At 46.0% G+C, this 19,613-nt stretch overlaps 1 protein-coding gene across 1 annotated transcript; it reads right to left on the reverse strand.

Annotated features, from left to right (window-relative positions):
* Positions 1–16,949: 16,949 nt before the first annotated feature.
* Positions 16,950–17,861, reverse strand: LOC146063065 (taste receptor type 2 member 117-like). The gene has a single exon (XM_083175080.1). The coding sequence runs from the start codon at positions 17,859–17,861 to the stop codon at positions 16,950–16,952; it is 912 nt and encodes a 303-aa protein (XP_083031206.1).
* Positions 17,862–19,613: the final 1,752 nt, after the last annotated feature.

Consider the following 19,613-nt stretch of genomic DNA (forward strand, 5'->3'; position numbering starts at 1 on the left):
CACACTGGTCGGGTCCATCGGGGGGACACAGCTGATCACACTGGCAGGGTCCATCAGACACACACAGCTGATCACACTGGCAGGGTCCATCGGGGACACACAGCTGATCACACTGGCCGGGTCCATTGGGGACACACAGCTGATCACACTGGCCAGGTCCATTGGTCACACACAGCTGATCACACTGGCCGGGTCCATTGGGGACACACAGCTGATCACACTGGCCAGGTCCCTCAGGCACACACACAGCTGATCACACTGGCCGAGTCCATCGGACACACACACGGCTGATCACACTGGTTGGTCCTATCACACACACACACAGCTGATCACACTGGCCAGATCCATCAGAAAAACACAACTGATCACACTAGCCAGATCCATCGGACACATACAGCTGATCACACTGTCTCTGTCCCCAGGGCCGGCTCCAACATTAGGCAGCTTTAGGCAGCTGCCTAGGGTGCCGGGATCTGGGGGGGGGGGGGGTGCCACCAAGTCTGGCTATCAAAACAATCAAGGATATCTATGAGGATCCTTGTTGTACTTAATGTAGGTGGTTACTGTGGAACTTCTAAGACCTCACCATTGCTGCCTACTCCTCCTTGTACTGTGTTGTTGGTGGCAAAGGGAGACCTCCAGGGAAAGCAGGGGACTTGCCCTCCTTCCCAGGGTGGAGCTGGGAGGACCACCCAATTTTTGGGAGCCTCCCTGCCATTTTGGAATGTTAGGCAATTATGCCTTATGGGGTCGGAAAAGAGTATTGGTGGCAGTATGGTAGGGTGCAGTAGGTTGAAGTTTTGCCTAGGATGCTGACAAGCCTTACACCGGCCCTACCTGTCCCTGCATAGCTCTCTCTCTGCTAAAAGGCAGAAAAAGCTGTGCAGGGGTAGGGGATCCACAGTGAGTCTTGTGATTCCGTCCGATGAAGCTGATATTTTTATCCAAGATTGAATTTCCCATTACAAGTACTGTTTACAAATAAAATGTAAATTAAAGAGTCTGGTGTCAGTTTTTTTTTTTTTTTTTTTTAAACAAAAATAATGTGAGAAGTGTGTGAAAACATGAAAACACAATTTTTCACAATATTTTTGTAAAAGTAAAAGGTTTATAAATCTACCTCTTAAAGATAACTTAATAAACCAACAAAGTCAACGTCCTTCTCTTACCTGGTGCAATAACCAAATTATTTGTGTATTATTTATTTCCATGTAGATGTTAATATGTTTTAGCTGTCTGCAGAGCACATTTGCCATCCATTTGCATTGACTTTTTATAAACAAAAAACCACAGTATTTCCTTTGGAAGCTACATTTAGACATACAGATACAGGTACGATTTATTTAACCTTCTAATAACATAGTAATTGATAAGCCAGTGACAGCTGAATAACACATGGGGCCTGATTCTGGTTCACTCGATAAGCTGCGAAGACAGCAGCTTACCAAGTCCCAGAGTGCCTGCCCAGCCGAAACCCCCCACCACCACCTTCGTATCCCCTGACAACCATGCAAGGGGATGTGGTATGAAAACACACCCCTCGCATGGGCCCACAGCAGGAGAAATCATTTTAATGATTTTTCTTGTCCTCACAAATATAAGTAAGTGGAGACCGATTTATATTTGCCGGTGCTGGGACGAATACAGAACGGGCGGCTGACCTCATGTGACCTTTAGCCTCTCACCCTCGGCACACTGCGTCACGGCTGTATTTACATGGGAACCCCCAGCATTTGCATGGGGACGCACATGATGCCCGATTATGCACATTCGCAGTGCTTCAACATCGGTCCCCCGTGCGATCACCCGGGGGACCCATCAACTAAGAAACAGGGCCATAATGCCATAATGCTATGAATCTCACACAGCTACAAATCCACCTCCAGTATTGTCTACTTCTTATCAATTAACTAAGACTTTAGTTCTAATTTTCAAAATGTACAAAATACAGTCATTGTGGTAACTGCCAGGAAAACGGCGGGGGGGGGGGGGGGGGTTGATCCTACAGGACCTTCAGAGGTACTGTAAGTATTTTTACTGAGATGGCCCAAACGTTTATGTAAAACCAACTACTGACATTGGTTCCTCTTATAGATAAGTATAGGGTGGGTTGGTGGTGCTTCCCTGAGTCAGTAACAACGTATGACAAACATTAGAAATAGACGACTCTTTTTGGGGGTCAGATTGTGGTAACTTCACCAATAACTCCAGCTATCCACCAATCAGCATGCTGCCCAGCTCCTGCTGGAAAGCTGCGAGGATCGCACTTTACCAAGCACCAGGTACGCCGGCATCACTCATCCAAACGCCGCCCACCCCACCACCAATGATTCCACTCGTTAACATGCGAAGCCTGACATCAGCCCTCTTGATACATAACCACTTAGGACTCTCCTTGGGAAGCAAATTCTCCTTAGACTTCACAGTCCTGCTCTTTTGACCCCTACCGTTGTGGATTTTTAACCCTTTTAAAACCAGAATTCACTTTTCGTGCCTACTGTAGGTATCAGAGGGTCCTTTGTGTGCTCATAACCTAGGATTTTCCTGGTCTAACAAGAAGGGGCCCTTACTTATATTTTTTCATTATGTTTAAAGACTACGACCAGGGCTTTATCAATTTGATGTACAGTACTGGGCAGTTTTATGATTTGGTCACAAAGAGATTCCATGACCAGATGCCTTCTTGATCAACCTTTCTTCATAAGCATTGGATACCTCTGTGGCTGACCAGGAGACAGTACCAGTTACACAGGCCCACCTGCTAATTATTACACATATTTTTCCTCCTACAGTACATGCCAAATATTCCCTGACTTACAGTAACTCATACAGTTTTACAAGTGGCATTTCTCATACAGAATATGCATTGAAATAATGTGCAGGTTGAATAATATCAAATATTGAGATCAGATCATGTGATGGAACCCAACACCATCAATATTTAAAAAAAACAGCCAAAGCAAATAATGGTAAAACATTATGGTGGAAATTTACTAAGAATGCAAATACAAAAATTCGTATTCGTATTCTTAATACGAATGTATACGACTGCATATGGCTGTTATAGACGTATGCAAATTCGTATTTCGGAGGGTAATTCAAAAAAACAATAAAATACGACTGCTTTGTATTTACCAATGTTGTATGCTTTTGTATTAGCAGCTGTATATACGGCCGCTAATACGAATTCGTATAGGCAGCCTGCAGGGATCAGTCAGATCCATCATATCAGTCAGATCCGTGCAGGCTGCAATGTGTAAAAAATCAGTCAGATCCGTGCAGGCTGCAGTGTGTAAAAAATAAATAAAAAACGTCATGGGGTCCACCCCACGGCCGTAACCAGCCCCAGGCTCACAGAGCCGGTCCTGGTATTAAAAAATCAGGGGAAAAATTGACTAGGGTTCTCCTTTTTTAAAACCAGCACCAGGCCCAAGGGCCAGTCCTGGGTCCTAAAATACAGGGGAAAAAATGACTAGGGGTCTCCCATATTTTAAGAACCAGCCCCAGGCCCAACCAGCCAGCAGGGTAATTCCACAGGCGGGGGGAGACTTTGTATACAAGTCCAAAGCATTCAGCCCTACCGACCAGTCAGCCTTGCCAGGGGTCCTGGGGGAGTGGTGACCCCCGAAATAAAGGGGTCCCCCCTCCAGAATTTCCCTAACCAGGATGAAGCCTGGGGCTGTCCCCGGTGGCCCTGGAGCGGTGGCCACTGGGCTGATAAATTGTGTAAAATAATAGATTAACACTATTGTATATTGCTGTGGAACTATGAGTCCCAGCAAGCCTACTCCGTATGCGGGAACTTGGAGAACCACAATTCCCGGCATGCGGGGCAATAAAGGGCCTGCTGGAACTTGTAATTCTACAGCAATACAAATAGTTAAATAAACACACTGACACCCAAGAAAAATAAAACTTTATTACATACATAGCCCACTCATACAGATACTTATCTATCTTGAGCCCGTAGGTAGGTCTACACCCGTCCATTGGTGCATCCTGAAGAAATCCCTGGGGTACCTGTGTAAGCAAATTATACTTACAAGGGTCCTCCGGCTTAGATCTGATCCTCTTCGTTCCAAGTAGGATCCACGGTCTTAGTATAAAAATAAACCGATAACCCAAACCAAGCCAGACTGCCAGAAGAAGCTGCACGGTGTCTGTGTTGACATTGTGCGGCTCCTCCTCCCGAATGCCACTTTTGGCCACCTAGTGGACAATCAGGAGCCACTAGGCCGCCAATGGTGGTCTTCGGGAATGTGCCACGAATACAAATTAACATATTTTCAGGATGGTAAATCCTGAAAATACGTATACGCCGTATTTGGCTTAGTAAATGTCCTCTAATATTTGTATCTGGTTGTTTTCTATGTGTCCGAGCACCTTGTCTTTTCCTAGTGCCATGTTTACCAGTTTTCCTACAGTATATGTCCCACTGGGTGTGGTGTTCTAGATTGGCAGCCATCAGGTTGACCTGCTCACTCACTCGCGCTTTCAAATCAGCAAGGTGGCGGGGACTGGGTGCAGGGCCGGCGCTACCCACTCAGCAGCTCCTGCAAAGCAGGTAGGCGCCATGCTGAAAAGGCGCCTCAGCCCTCACTGTCACTTGCTCCTGCAATAGCAGCGTGCAATGTGATGTGCGCTCGCCCGCGGGCATGGCATCGCACAGTACAAAAAGTATGTGCTGCACATACTTTTTGTACTGCTTTCGGATCGCATCGCACACACATTGCATGCATGCCGTGCGATGCTATCTAGCCCATAACGTATGCGATTCTCATAGCGTGTATGGGCACCTTTAGTGCCTGCAACATTTTGTGGACACATCACTGAGATGGTGTATGCATACATGTACATGCACCCGAGATCCTACATAGCCTCGCATGTTGCATACGCTCCCTAAATCGGGCTGCAGATTGTTGCAGTGGCAATGTGAAAGGGCGCAAAATTTATGGTTTGCAGGAGGGCGCCGGACACCCTAGCACCGGCCCTGACTGGGTGCTTCCCTGCTAATCTCTGCTTTGGGGAGACAGGCCGGGAGTGAGAAGCGAGCAGGCAGTAGAGAGCAGAGCAGCAGGCTGCAGGGCTTCTGACAGAATGAGGCGCGTGCCCCATTCTGGCGGACTCTGGCGGAGTGGCGGGGGGGGGGGTGGCGCATGGCGATTCTATGCATGAACTGTAAAAAAAAATGTCATTGGCTGTTTAGGGCCAGATGTATCAAGCTTCAAAAAGTGATACAATGGAGAGTGATAAACAGCCAGCAAAACATATCCTAACTGCCATGTTACAGGCTGGGTTTGAAAAATGACAGGTAGGAGCTGAGTCTACAAAGGTGCAAAGACCTGCTGGTCAGGAGATTGTCACCAGGGGCCTTATTCTAGTTCACTCTTTCTGACAAAATCCTTCTTAGATGGACAAAGCCATGTGCACTGCAGGTGGGGCAGATGTAACATGTGCAGAGAGAATTAGATTTGGGTGGGGTTTTACTTCAAAGTGAGATCTATATTGCAGTGTAAATATAAAGCAGCCAGTATTTACCCTGCACAGAAACAAAATAACTCACCCAAATCTAATTTTCTCTGCACATTTTACATCTGCCCCCCTGCAGTGCACATGGTTTTGTCCAGCTAAGAAGGATTTTGTCAGAAAGAGTAAACTAGAGTAAGGCCCTTGAAACAGACTGTGACACAGCCACAGCTCCTCCTTCATTTTCTCCCACACCTGTGCCTGTGAGGAAACAGCTGCGATTTCCCACACAACCCGCTGGCGGGGATGCAGGGCAGGCAGGAGGGAGTTTGGACATCTGGTCCGAGCTAAAGGACCTGCCAACGATTGCTGATATGTCTACTGTCACTACAATGGATGCTGTCACCATTGAAAAAATGGTGGAGGATTACTTTGGTGACAGCATCCAAGTAGACATGTCAGACAGTCCGTACCTGTACTGGCAGGAAAGAAGGCAGTTTGGAGACCACTGTACAAACTGGCTCTATTTCACCTAAGTTGCCCCCTCCGGTTTTTAGTGCAGCCGTGGAACCTGGTCAGCAACGTAGGAGGTTACTTCCACAAATATCAACCTATTTCAGGTGTCGACATAAGGCCTATCATGCATGTCGAGCTTAATAGGGTCGCACTAATGACCTTATCCCAGCCTCACAGTGAGCGCGATGTAGGGTCCTGCGTGTCGCTATCACCTGACTAGGTTTATACTGCATGTGCTGTGTACTGAGCGATCTGTGCTGAGGGATCTGTGCTGAGGGAACTGTGCTGAGCGATCTGTGCTGAGGGATCTGTGCTGAGCGATCTGTGCTGTGGGATCTGTGCTGAACGATCTGTGCTGAGGGATCTGTGCTGAGCGATCTGTGCTGAGGGATCTGTGCTGAGCGATATGTGCTGTGGGATCTGTGCTGAGCGATCTGTGCTGAACGATCTGTGCTGAGGGATCTGTGCTGAGGGATCTGTGCTGAGGGATCTGTGCTGAGCGATCTGTGCTGAGGGATCTGCGCTGAGGGATCTGTGCACACTGATCAAGTCGCCCCATGTACATGGGGCATTAGCCAGGTGTAGGTACCGTATAAGAAACAGGCTCACTACTGTAAAAGTGTATGGAACCTTTGTTTAAATGAAATACACTATTCTATCATGGTTTATAACACCTATATGTCATGTGGGAACTGGAAAAGCTACTTACAGTATGGGGTCGATCCTATTAAACCTGAAGTTTGCAAGTTCCCATTCGGGTGCCATTGTAAACGGCACCCGAATTAACCCTAGCTCGCACCCTTCATCGGGCTGAATTCACTGAAAATTGCTCGCACCCTTATGGAGTTGCGAGCAATTTTCAGCGAATATGGCCGCCGTGAAGTGCGCCCGGTGTCGTGATAATTTGCAACTCGCAAATCATCCGCACCATTCGGGGTTAATAGGATAGACCCCCCCCATGTGTAACTTGTGTACTGTGACTGTACATGGTTAGACACAAACACTGTAATAACAATGTGACATCTGTGGTTACGTCAGTTTATTACGGCATGGTAGCCACGTAATACATACACAATAACACTACCAGACTTAACAAACAATAAAACTGTTACATTCACCTGAAACAGGAACTACGCAGCTTCGACAAACAATGCTAAGTGCTTCTTAGAGATGACATTATCCAGTGCCGGTCTGGGGCATGAAAGATCATCCGGGGGGATTCAGAGGTGGGGTTTATTCTTAGGGGTGTGGCCAGACTCCAGAGAGGGTGTGGTCAGCCACCACAGAGGCTTGGCTAACTATTAGATGTGCATGGTCTGATAAATATCTATACAGTAGTATTAATAATGCAATATATTATAAGTATGCAGTTAATGTGCGTGCTGTGTAGCCTTCAATACAGGGCTGGCCAAAATGTCAATCGCAATCTACCCGTCGATCGCGGAGCTACCATGGGTAGATTGTGATCAAGTGACATGTACATAAGCTGCTGAAGCCTCTGACAAACTGTTCCCAGGGATGTAGTGTGCGGCTTACACGGGTAATGTCACCCGCACACTGCAAGTGAAGAGTACCTGTTACAACAACCCATTTGAGCCTGCGGGAAGGCTCAGTGGTGGGAAGGCTCAGCGGCGGCAGGACAGTCACCCAGAGGCTTAGCTAGGGCGGAGCCGGATGGAGCACAAGCTCTGGGCACCAGGACGTCACCAGGCGCCAGAGCCGTGCACTTTGCCACTGGCTCCCATGCCCTGCCCACCTGCTCGCCCGCTCTCCCAGCACGGACGGTCCCCGCTGTGCCCGCTCCCCGCTGTGCCCGCTCCCAACCTTACTGTGCATGTGTGCAGCACAGTCAGCATACCTCCCAACTGTCACGATTACAGCGGGACAGTCCCGATTTTCGGGTCCTGTCCCGCTGTCCCACCCGCGGCAGGCATTGTCCCGCTGCGGGGGGTGGCAGTTGGGAGACCCCCCAATCTAATAGAATAGACGCTGTGCGCATGCGCCTATTCTCGTATAAAAATGAGGTCGCGGCTAATTAGCATAAGCCGCGCCCTCATTTGCATACGCCCCACCCCCTTTTCGGACGCTCGCACGAGTGTCCCTATTTCTGAAGCAAAGAAGTTGGGAGGTATGCAGTCAGTGTGAGAGAGTGCAGCAGTGCAGCAGTACCTGTAAGGGTGACATCATCAACCAAGGACGGACCCATAAACGTACAAGGTCCGAGGAAGAAGGTGCTGTATATCCGCTGCGCTTCTTCCACGCACACCCACACACTCCTCCCCCGTAGCACAAGGGGGATGGGGAGATTTGGTCTGCAGTGGCGCCGGGTGAGAGACTTACCGGGGGTCCATCAACATCATGTAGGGAGCGCTGGCACTCCCCCTGCACTCATTGACACTCCTTCCCACCTAAGGCTGATGACACAGGACTCCGAGTAAAAAGTTTTACTGTAAATGTTGAGGGGTAAATGGGGGTGGGTGTTTTTCTGTACTGGGGGAGATCTGTCTGAATGAGAGGGGGCTATTCTTTGCTAAGGAGAGATGATGACCTATTTGGGGGTAACTGTTTTGAGCTAGGGGGAGTTGATGTTCTGTCTTATGGGGCATTATTTATTGCTAAAGGGAGATTGTGTTACTAGGGGTGGAGGGGGGTCCTCTGTTCTAGAGCACTCTCCTTATACTTGTTGCAGATAACTATCCAGCTTCCCCATCATAATGCAACTCCCCCCCCCCCCCAAGGGGTTGGCTTACCCTAACCCTCCCTGCTAATTACTACTACCTACTGCCTAAACCTATCCCGTAACCTCCCCTGCTTTATTGTCCCTGTCTTACAAAAAAAGTCCTGGCATTATGTGTAATGGGAATTACGGTGTTTGGCATTATGTGTAATTGGCATTACTGTGTGTGGCATAATGTGTGATCGGCATTACTGTGTGTGGCATTGTGTGTGATAGGCATTATAGTGTGTGGCATTATGTGTAATGGGCATTACGGTTGTTATATAGTATGTAATGGGCATTACGGTTTGTTATATAGTATGTAATGGGCATCACACTTTGTTAGTGTGGGGCAGATGTATTAAGCCTGGAGAAGAGATAAACTGGAGATAAAGTGGAGATAACTTGGAAGAGTTAACGCTCCAGCCAATCAGCTGTGTTTGAAATATGACAGTTGGGATCTGATTGGCTGGTGCGTTATCTCCTTCCACTTTATCTCCAGTTTATCTCTTCACCAGGCTTAATACATCTGCCCCATAGTATGTAATGTGCATCATGTGTGACCTTATGTGTAATTGGCATTACGGCATGTGGCTTTATGTGTAATAGGTATTACAAAGTTTGCTAAAATGTGCAATGGGCATTACGGTGTGTGGTATAATGTTAGGCCATGCCCCCTTGCTCCGGGCAGCGTAACACCTAGCTACACCACTATATATATATATATATATATATATAGAGAGAGAGAGAGAGAGAGAAAGCAAATAGCGGCACTCCTAGGGACTTGGTTGAACAAATGACAGACACAGATGTCACTGACGTTTCGGATTTTACTCCGTTTTCAAAGTGGGAACAAAAAACAAATGAATTACACTTACTTATATACACCAGCACCAACTGTTAATTCCTTGCGTCTCCACGCTGCCTGAGCTCCCTGCTTCTCGGCTGGTTTCCGGGCTGCGTCACCTGATGGGGCTATCGATACGCCTCCAATCCGGACTTGCGGCTCAGCGTCCTGGTTGCTAGGAGACAGTACAGCGGAGACCACTAGAAAAGAACACACATAAAGTATAAACAACGCAACATTGTAACAAAGAGAAATATGCAGCATGAAACGAAAAACAATCAAAGTAACATCCACTCCTGACTGAGACATAATGCAGGGAACCAATAAGTGGGGATGAGTTTAAAGAAAAATGTTGTAGGAAATTTGCTCATTGAGCCCCTTTGGGGAAACGGTTTGGAGTCTATGGATCCAGGTTAAATCAAGTTGCAGAAGTTTTTTGTTGCGGTCTCCTCCGCGAAGATTCTCTGGAACATGGTCAATCAAGGTGTAAATTAAACTCGCCAGATTATGCTTTGCTTGTGCAAAATGTTTTGCCACAGGTTGTTCATGTTGTTTATTGGGATTATTAAGGGCAGCTCGTATCGCTGAACGATGGGATGCTATTCTTTCGCGAAATGTCCTTACCGTCTTGCCCACATAGCACAGCCCGCACGGGCATCTCAAAAGATACACCACATGCGTGCTTGTGCATGTGAGCGCATATCTGAGCTTGAATTTGTATCCTGAGTGTGGATGGTGAAAGACTTTGGTCTGGGTAAGTGCACTGCACATAGTGCAGCCTGTGCACTTATAGCTGCCGCCAGGTTTGACTCTGGTCCCCGTTGGGAGGCGGGTCGAGATGTCTGTCCGCATCACCCAATCTTTCACATTCTTGCCTCTCGTGAAGCAAGACATATATATATGATAGATTCTCAGAATGCGCCCTTCTCACAGTACTGGTAACAGGACAGTTTTTTTGTCCAATATACTACAAAATTATAATAACAATTTATGACTATAAAATTTTGACAATAAAAATTCTTTATTAAAAGATGTCTTCTCAGTGGTGGTATAAGTCCAACGCGTTTCGTCAACAGCTTGACTTCATCAGGGGCATTTGACAGCAGAACAATACATAGGAATTTCACACCGAAATAGGTTCCTTTAGTAAGGCTCATATACAGCAGACATTTCTCATATGGTGATGATAATTTCAACAATAGGATCACTGAATATTATTATGAAAAATATCCTATGTGGAAATAGTGTCCACTGATCCTCCTATAATTGCCAATAAATTCTGAGGGAGATTTGGTGACCCCAGGGACAATGTAGAGGAATTGGCACCAATTGATATTTTATAAAGTGGTGGCAAAACCGGATGTGAACTCCTGGATTCCAATCACTGAATCATTCAGTGATTGGAATCCAGGAGTTCACATCCGGTTTTGTGGCATAGTGTCAATTTTCCATCATTCCTGGTGGCACAGTGTCACTTTTGCATCATTCCTTGTGGCAAAAAGTGTATTTTGCCTCATTCAATGTGGCTTAATGTGAATTTTGCATCATTCCATGTGGCACAATATGTAATGGGCGTAATTGCATGGAGGGAGATATTTTGCACAGGCAGAGATACCAGTAAGTAAGTGTACACAAAGTAGATCCCGATTTACAAAAGTCTGGCCACCCCTGCTCTAATACAATGGTGTGCTCTGTTCCCATACTTTTCCTGCTGTTCTCCAATAGTGGCAGCTTGCTCCGAATCTTCTGAATCTAGGAAAATAAGTGAAAAGAAGACATTACATTTGTTTGCATACTTTATTTTTTGTTATCTTGAAGGTAAAAACAAAAGTATTAACTGAATATTTAATAATGTTTTTCACATGCACATTACTCCTAACAGACAGGTGTCTGATATTACTGAGATTTTCTAAAGCTCCAGAAACACTAGGCGATACTGTGAACAAGAAGGGACACTCAATATCATTAATGATGCGCACACCCGTACAAAGTTAATGACCCCCTCCCTCGTCCAGCATGTTCAGGCAATGATGGCTGTCACACCCCCTGCGTTGCTCACTTAGGAGCCGGCATCGGCAAGTATGTCTGCCAATACCTGCAACGCACCCCCCTACACACACACACACACACACACACTGTATCCCCGCTGCTGCAGATATTGGTGTCGGTGGGATCATCTAGTGTGTATGGGGCTTTAGACTTACGAAGATTTTCTATAATCGTACAAATCTACCCCTAAGATATAGTAGGTGCATCAACTGGTACTTTCATGGGTAGAATGGCCTATTTATTCAAAGCTTGCTTGTACTTTGTACATTATACTTTATTTCATATTCTTTTCTGTATTCTACCTTATCACCATTGTAGTGTTCCCAGGGGTGGATTGGGCCACTGGTAAAGTGGCAAAGTCCCTTAAGCGGAGACAGGCAGGGAAGCACCCGCTCCCCACTCAATGCCGCTTAGAGAGTGGGACGCACAAGCAAGTGAGACGCTTGTGCGTCCATGTCCACCTACCACGCCCAACGCCAGCACCTGCCAGCACTATGGATATATCACATTGGCGAGCTGGCTGAGGCTGGCTCCATCTTTAGAATTCAATTTAGAGGAGATCCTCAAGAGGCTTTGCAAAGTTAAAACAAATAAATAAATAACCAGGTCCAGGTGGGATCCATCCCAGGGTTCTAATGGAATTATATTTTGAAAATCATTTTCTTCTGGTATATAACCTAAGGACTGGAGAATTGCAGAAGTTGTACCGATATTTAAAAAAGTGAAGAGCAATGACCCAGCCAACTTTAGACCAGTAAGCTTAACGTCAATCATGGGGAGATTAGTTGAGGGAAATCTAAGGGATGGTATCCAGGAACACATAGAGGCAAATAACAAAATAGGTGGCAACCAACATGGGTTTGTAAAAAATTGTTTGTGCCAAACTAACCTAATAAGTTTTTATGAAAATTTGAGCGCCAACCTGGGCATTGGCAATGCTGTACATGTGGTGTAACCTGGATTTTGCAAAGGCGTCTGACACTGTGCCTCATAGGAGACTGATTAATATAATGGAGGAAGTGGGATTTGGGGTTATAATTTGTAGCTGTGTAAGAAATTGGCTGCAGGATAGAGAACAGAGAGTGGTTGTACATGGCGCATTCTTAAGCTGGATACCAGTACTAAGTGGAATACCACAGGGCTCGGTGCAAGGACCTCTTCTGTTTAACATATTCATTAATGACATAGAGGATGGAATACTAAGCAGAGTATCCATCTTTGCCGATGACACAAAGCTGTGTAGGGTGATTAGAACAGACAAGGATGTCTCCATGCTACAGATGGATTTAAATAAATTATATAAGTGGACCGACAAATGGAAAATGAGATTCAATATAGATAAATGTAAGGTTATGCATCTAGGGAGGAATAACCTGGAGGTAAATTACAAGCTTAATGGGGCAGAATTAGGGAAATCAGAAATGGAAAAGGACCTGGGAGTTCTAATTGATAAAAAAAATTGGGGTGCAGTGCACAGTATCATGGAGCAGCCAGGAAGGCAACAGAATACTTGCAGGTATGAAAAAGGTTTATGGAAACTAGGAATGAGAATATCATCCAACATCTCTACAAGGAACTGGTTAGACCGCATTTGGAATTTGGAGTGCAATTCTGGGCTCCACACTACAAAAAGGACATGTTGGAACTGGAAAAAGTTCAGAGAAGGTATACCAAGCCAGGGCCGTAACTAGGGGGGGGGGGGGGGGGCTAGGGGGTCACGCGCACCGGGCCCTGAAGGGGGGGGGGCGCAATACGGTCACTGTGTGTCACTGTGTGTCACTGACCGCAGTGCAGGTACAAAACTGTCACTGATTTTTTCACATCTTAGCCGAGTTCCTTCTTCTTGTGACGCCGTGCGGGTGACGTCGTGACGCAGGCGCCGCCCAGACGTACGTCATATAGGAGGTTGGGGAAGACCGAGTCGGCGCCGGAAAGTCAGCGTGTGGGAAGTTCTGTTCTTTCCCTGCGGGAAGGCAGTGCGCAGGACGAGGCAGCACAACACAGGCGCTGCCAGCGCACCATCAGGCCTCCCAATCGCCACCCCAACCATCACCGCAGTCGAGGATGGTGCAGAGGACTGTCTGGAGGAGCAGCCCCTGGCCTGAGCCAGCAGTGAGTGACAGCAGGAAGACAGCACGCAGGACTAGGCAGCACTACCGCCCCAGCCATCCCCACATTCGAGGAGGACGCAGAGGACTGTATGGAGGAGCAGGGCAGCCCCTGTCCTGAGCCAGCAGTGAGTGACAGCAGGTGCCTCAAGATTTAGTCCCCTCTGAATGTAAGTTAACAATTTACAGCTGCACAGTACAATATTGGGGAGAAAGTGGGGGCCTGGGTTAGCCAGCGACTGTATTCTGAAGTGAAATATATGTTTATCCATCAGTCACTGACTCTTTGAAGGTAAATTAATATTAGCCAACTGCTGACTCAGTCACAGTCAGCAACTGGTTAATAATTTACCTCCAGAGAGTCAGTGGCTGAGGGATAATTTATAAATATATATTTCATTTCAGAATACAGTGTATATATAATAATATATGATATACAGTATTGTCCTGTTTGTTGGTTTAATATCACCCTTCTGCTGTCTGTAAGCACATAAATGGCTTCTGATTAATTATATATATATAGCTATATAGATATGTATATATGTGTATATATATATATATATATATATATATATATATATTTGCAATGGATATGGAAGGCACTCAGGAGATTCCTACAGTACTGCACGGCGGCAGTCAGACGAATAATAAAATCAGACAGAGAAGGTCTGTGTGTCAACGTTTCAGGTAACAACCCTTTATCAAGACATAACAAGAAAGCAAAGACATACTTACATTTATAGTGCTGTGTGGGGGCAGGGGGCACCTCGTGCAACCATCACCTGCACGGCACCCTGCGAGCAGAAGATGACGTCACCCCAACCTTGGAGTCGGGGAATCCGGGGTCACCGGGGGGGCGTGTCAATATTACAGTGAGCTGGTGGCCATGGAAATTTGAGACGCCGTGTGACGCGCTCCTGTCAGAACAGTGTGCGCGTCTGCGGCGTGTGTGAAGGGGGTCTGCCTGGTGCCGCACTTGTGCTGTTTGCAGCGGAGGCTGTGGGACAAGACAGAGGCATAATTACAGTTGGCATACAATAGTGGTAAACATACAACTGACATTTCTAGCAACATGATGAGGGCTAACAGTAAGATTCTCAGAGCAGCCCGGTGCGGTGTGTGTGTGTGTAGGGAAGTGTAAGGAAAGGTGAATGTTGTGTGGTACAGTGTCAGTGTGCTGTGGGAAACCTGTGTAGAAGACCAAGGGTGCCCTAACCTAGGTGCTGAAATTGCAGACATACAGAGGTTATGCATCGTGAACTGCGGGCGGGAGAGTGCTGTCTATATGGTATGGTGAGTGGAGCAACCCCAATATGGGTTGTAAAGGAGGTGACTATGTGAGTGCGTGATGCAAGGGGGGAAGAGTAATGGTGAGGGTGCAATCTGATGTCAAGTATATGTGCGTGGAGAGCAAAGCCGGAGGTGGGTGAGGGCTGGCGAGAAAAGGGGGGGTCAATAATGGGCTGTCAAATTTATAAAAAACAGGAAAAAGGAAGGATTTCGTTCAGTCAATGCGGTTGGACCTTGTTCAGTCTATGGATCCATTTGGATTTGCATCTCAGTAGGGCACGTCCACTGTCACCCCCACGGGGATTTTCTGGAATACAGTCTATGATTTTATATTTCATACTCGGAAGGCTGTGGTTAAATGCTTTCCAATGGTGGGCAACCGGTTGGTCTGAGTCTTTGGGTCCTAGCGCTGCCCTGATGCTAGATTTGTGCAGAGCAATCCTCTCTTTGAACTGTCTAATACTTTTGCCAATGTACATGGAGCCGCAGGGGCATTTGATGTAATATACCACGTAGCGGCTGGAGCAAGTCAGGGGGTGTTTTATCTGTATTTTGACTCCTGAGTGGGGGTGGAAGAAATGATTTCCTGTTTCCAGACCTCCACATGTGACACATTTGAGGCATCGGAAATTGCCATTTTTCCTTCTGAGGAAGGTGAACGGGGTGTCATCCTTTAACAACAAGACGTCGTTGTGTACGACAAGATCTTTAATGTTCTTGCTCCGTTTAAATGCCGGCATTAGGTTGCAATTCTTCAGGGCAGGTAGTTCAGGGTTCCTGGCTATCAGAGGCCAAATTCTTTTGGCGGTGCTCACCAATTCCGTGCTGGCTGTGGAAAAGCATTGGGTCCAGACGATCCGGTCTGTAGACACGGAGGGGAGTTTGGGTGAGAGCAGAAAGTTTCTGTCCATTTTTAGGACTTTGTCCATCGTCAAGCCTCGTTTCCATGGCCACCAGCTCACTGTAACATTGACACGCCCCCCGGTGACCCCGGATTCCCCGACTCCAAGGTTGGGGTGACGTCACCTTCTGCTCGCCGGGTGCCGTGCAGGTGATGGTTGCACGAGGTGCCCCCTGCCCCCACACAGCACTATAATTGTAAGTATGTCTTTGCTTTCTTGTTATGTCTTGATAATGGGTTGTTACCCGAAACGTTGACACACAGACCTTCTCTGTCTGATTTTGTTATTCGTCTGACTGCCGCCGTGCAGTACTGTGGGAATCTCCTGAGTGCCTTCCATATCCATTGCAAATATCTTTCCCTTCGTGGGACAGAAAGGCACCTGAGTTGTTATTTTTGGTCTGCGAGTGCCAGGTCTCTCCTTATGCTATATATATATATATATATATATATATATATATATATATATATATATATATATTTATTTATTTTTTTTGGGGGGGGGGGGCACTTAATTAATGTCTTGCCCTGGGCACCAGACACCCTAGTTTCGGCCCTGACAAGCTAATAAAAGGGATGGAGTATTTAAGCGATGAGGACAGATTAGCCAAATTAGGAATGTCTGGAAAGGAGACGATTAAGAGGAGACATGCTTAACATGCACAGTTATATCAGAGGACAATATATTAACCATCGGGCAACCTCTTTGCTTTGAGTTCAGAGACTAGGACACATAGGCATGCACTCAAACTAGAGGAAAGAAGATTCCGTACGTAAGAAAGCTTTTTTAAGGTCAGTACAGTTCAGGTATGGAACTCTCTTCCAGAAGAGGTGAAGATGGCAGAAACATTGAGCACATTTAAAATAAGTTTGGACAAACACTTATTGGATAAAAACATTCAGGGGTACAACCTATAACCACTATTTAGTCAATGTTAAAACAAAAATTATATTTCAAAGTGGGGATGATAAATCTAGGTCAATGGTTGAACTTGATGGACATATGTATTTTTTGAACCTCAACTACTATGTTACTATGTTACCTTCAGAGTTGGGTTAAGTATGATTCCTATTGAGAAAGCAGCTGAGTCCACGTCGGATAATCCCAGAGACCCGAGTCCTTAGCTTGATGGTTATATAGATCGTATAAGTAGAATAGAGAGTTGGCAAAACATTAAAAATATACAAAACTCCTAAAGTGTTGAATGTATTTTTATAATACCACACACTTGCAATGGTGACAAAGAAAACAAGAAAACTAATGAATGAAAAACTTAAAAAGTTCACAATCTTATAAAAGTTATCCTGTTGTCCGGTTATAGTCCTGTTACGTCTCAGGACATACATGTGATGGTGCAAAGAGACAATGACAATGACCGACGATGAAAAATATATGAGAAAAGGCACCAGGCTCCACAATAAGAACATGTAAAGTCTACTGTAAGTCTCTTCACTGCTGTACGTTCCATTCGTTGAACTTTTAGAGAGCGCAACATTAGTGATCACCAAATACAGAGAATTGTAACAAATGGACGCCACAACCGACACAATAATCAGAAGAACCACCCTCTGTAAAATAACCATCTTCAAGCGCTGGTACAAGACACTGTGGAAGTTGGACATCTTCAAGCAGAAGACAACAGATAGGAGGGTTGATAACCAGATGCCGGCATAGAAGGAAGTAGTCCAAAGGCTTTCAATAATGATGTCAAATATCATAAAAACATCTACAAAGAACAGATAAGAAAATAAGTTAAACAGGCTGCTGGATTGATAGAAGAATCTTGAGATCCCGATGGAGGTTAGAATTTGGTCGATTGCCGTCACCGGTCTTCGTTTCATCCAATCAGTGACGTTCACGCCAACAATGAATCCATTTACCACCAGTCCTGCTATGATGGTGATTCCAACTACGACACCAAAACTCAGATGGTATATATTATGTCCTTTCTCCACAGTGATATTCATGTCTTCAGGTATAGAAGCAATTCATCCAAACGAGACGTGATATAGATTATACAGATATTAGTTATGGAATGATCTCTATATATCCCTGTGTAATGCAAATGATAATGCAAACAGATGTCCTTGTTTATACAAATGAGGAAGCTGATTTGCAAATGTTAACTTTTTATTATCCTCTTAAGGATGTAATTATAGGGTCAAATAAAAACCGGATACATCACATTAAAGATTTGCATGGTGTAAGCACAGTTGTTGTGTACACTTACAGTATGTAATGGCTCAGTTTATATTTGAACTGATTCAATCAGCAATATAAAATAAATATTAATTAGGACTCACATGCGATACCGCGCCATCTCACCTAGCAGCTGCTGGCGGCAGGATTCTGATGAATTCGCTCCTCTGCGCATTTGCACAGGCTAGCGATGTTTAGCAACTGTACATGTGCATAAACTTTTATGCACATGTGCAGCTGCTTTGTGCGAGCGGGCGTGGCAGATTGCTTATTCGCCGGCCTGTTTGCACCTAGCAGTGTGGGTGGAGGGAGCGCGGTGAGGGGTAGCGCACATGCGAATGCTGTGCATACCCATGCTAATGTGGCCATGACACAGTTGCGGGGGGTGGACAGCTGACACCAGCTGATGTCAGCTGCCCGTCCGCTACCCGTACAAGGGCGCTGCAGATCTAAGATCAGTGGAGGCTGACTTAGATCTGCGAGCACTTGCAAAATCATTTGATGGCAACCATCGAACGATTTCACCCCCGCACGCAAGGCTGTGAATGGATGTTTATGCTAAACATCCATTTGCCTGTGTGCAGGGAAATCGGCGTGCGGGGGGGGGGGGGGGGGTGGCGGGCGCTTGTGTGAGCGGCATTTAGATGACCTGCAAAGCTGTGGATTTTGCTGCTTTGTGGGTCAACCAGAATGATCTCCAAGATACATTGTATATGATCCTAGCAAGGGCTATGGGCTGCAACTGAGATGCGAGGAACACCGCAAGCCAGGGGCACAATAGACAGCTGCAGCATGGGCTGGGGGTGCCCTGAATGGGGTACCCCTTTATTGGGGGGTCCCCACTCCCTCGGCCTGGGCTGACCAGCCACGGGTTAATGCTTTGGCTGGGGGTCCTCATATAAAAAGTTTGCACTGGCTGTGGCATTAACTTTTTTTTTACATTCGCCTGCATCGCACCGATATGACAGATCCGTAGGAGGCTGATGGCTGATACATTTTTGACTACAGGAAATATGGCAGCCAAATATGAACGGCTATGACATCGGCAAAGAATACGGCATGATTGCAAATTTGTGGCATTCTCCATTCGTACTGTCGGACCATATATGGCCAATCCTGTTTGTACTCCTTCGTACAGGGATTGGCTGTATACGACTGTCCTTAGTAAATTTACCTCTGAGAGAGGCTTCTTTGTGGAACTTAATACAAACAAGAGGTGTTAAACTTCTAAGATGCCACCATCACATGTTCAAGTGAGGTTCTGGAAAGTTATATTTTTTTGTAGTGTGTGTGTTGTGGTGAGAGCGGTAAGCTGAAATTTTGCCGAGGGGACCAAAAAAACTTGCACCGCCCCTGCAGGGCTAAATCTGACTTAGGACAATTTTTTCGGTGATTTTCTGATGTTTGTATACAGTAGATTTAAGTTTAACTAAAACCAATGGATGGAAAATTGCAGATGAAACAAAACTTAATACTACAATTTGTACATCATTGGGCCAAACATTGTATCCATACTGTGG

The sequence above is a fragment of the Crinia signifera genome, chromosome 3 (assembly GCF_055691185.1).
Source record: "Crinia signifera chromosome 3, ASM5569118v1, whole genome shotgun sequence".
In the NCBI taxonomy this organism is placed as follows: domain Eukaryota; kingdom Metazoa; phylum Chordata; class Amphibia; order Anura; family Myobatrachidae; genus Crinia; species Crinia signifera.

What these genes read in the sequence shown, in the direction of transcription:
- LOC146063065 (XM_083175080.1), bottom strand. Translation starts at nt 17,861, where the DNA reads ATGAATATCACTGTGGAGAAAGGACATAATATATACCATCTGAGTTTT.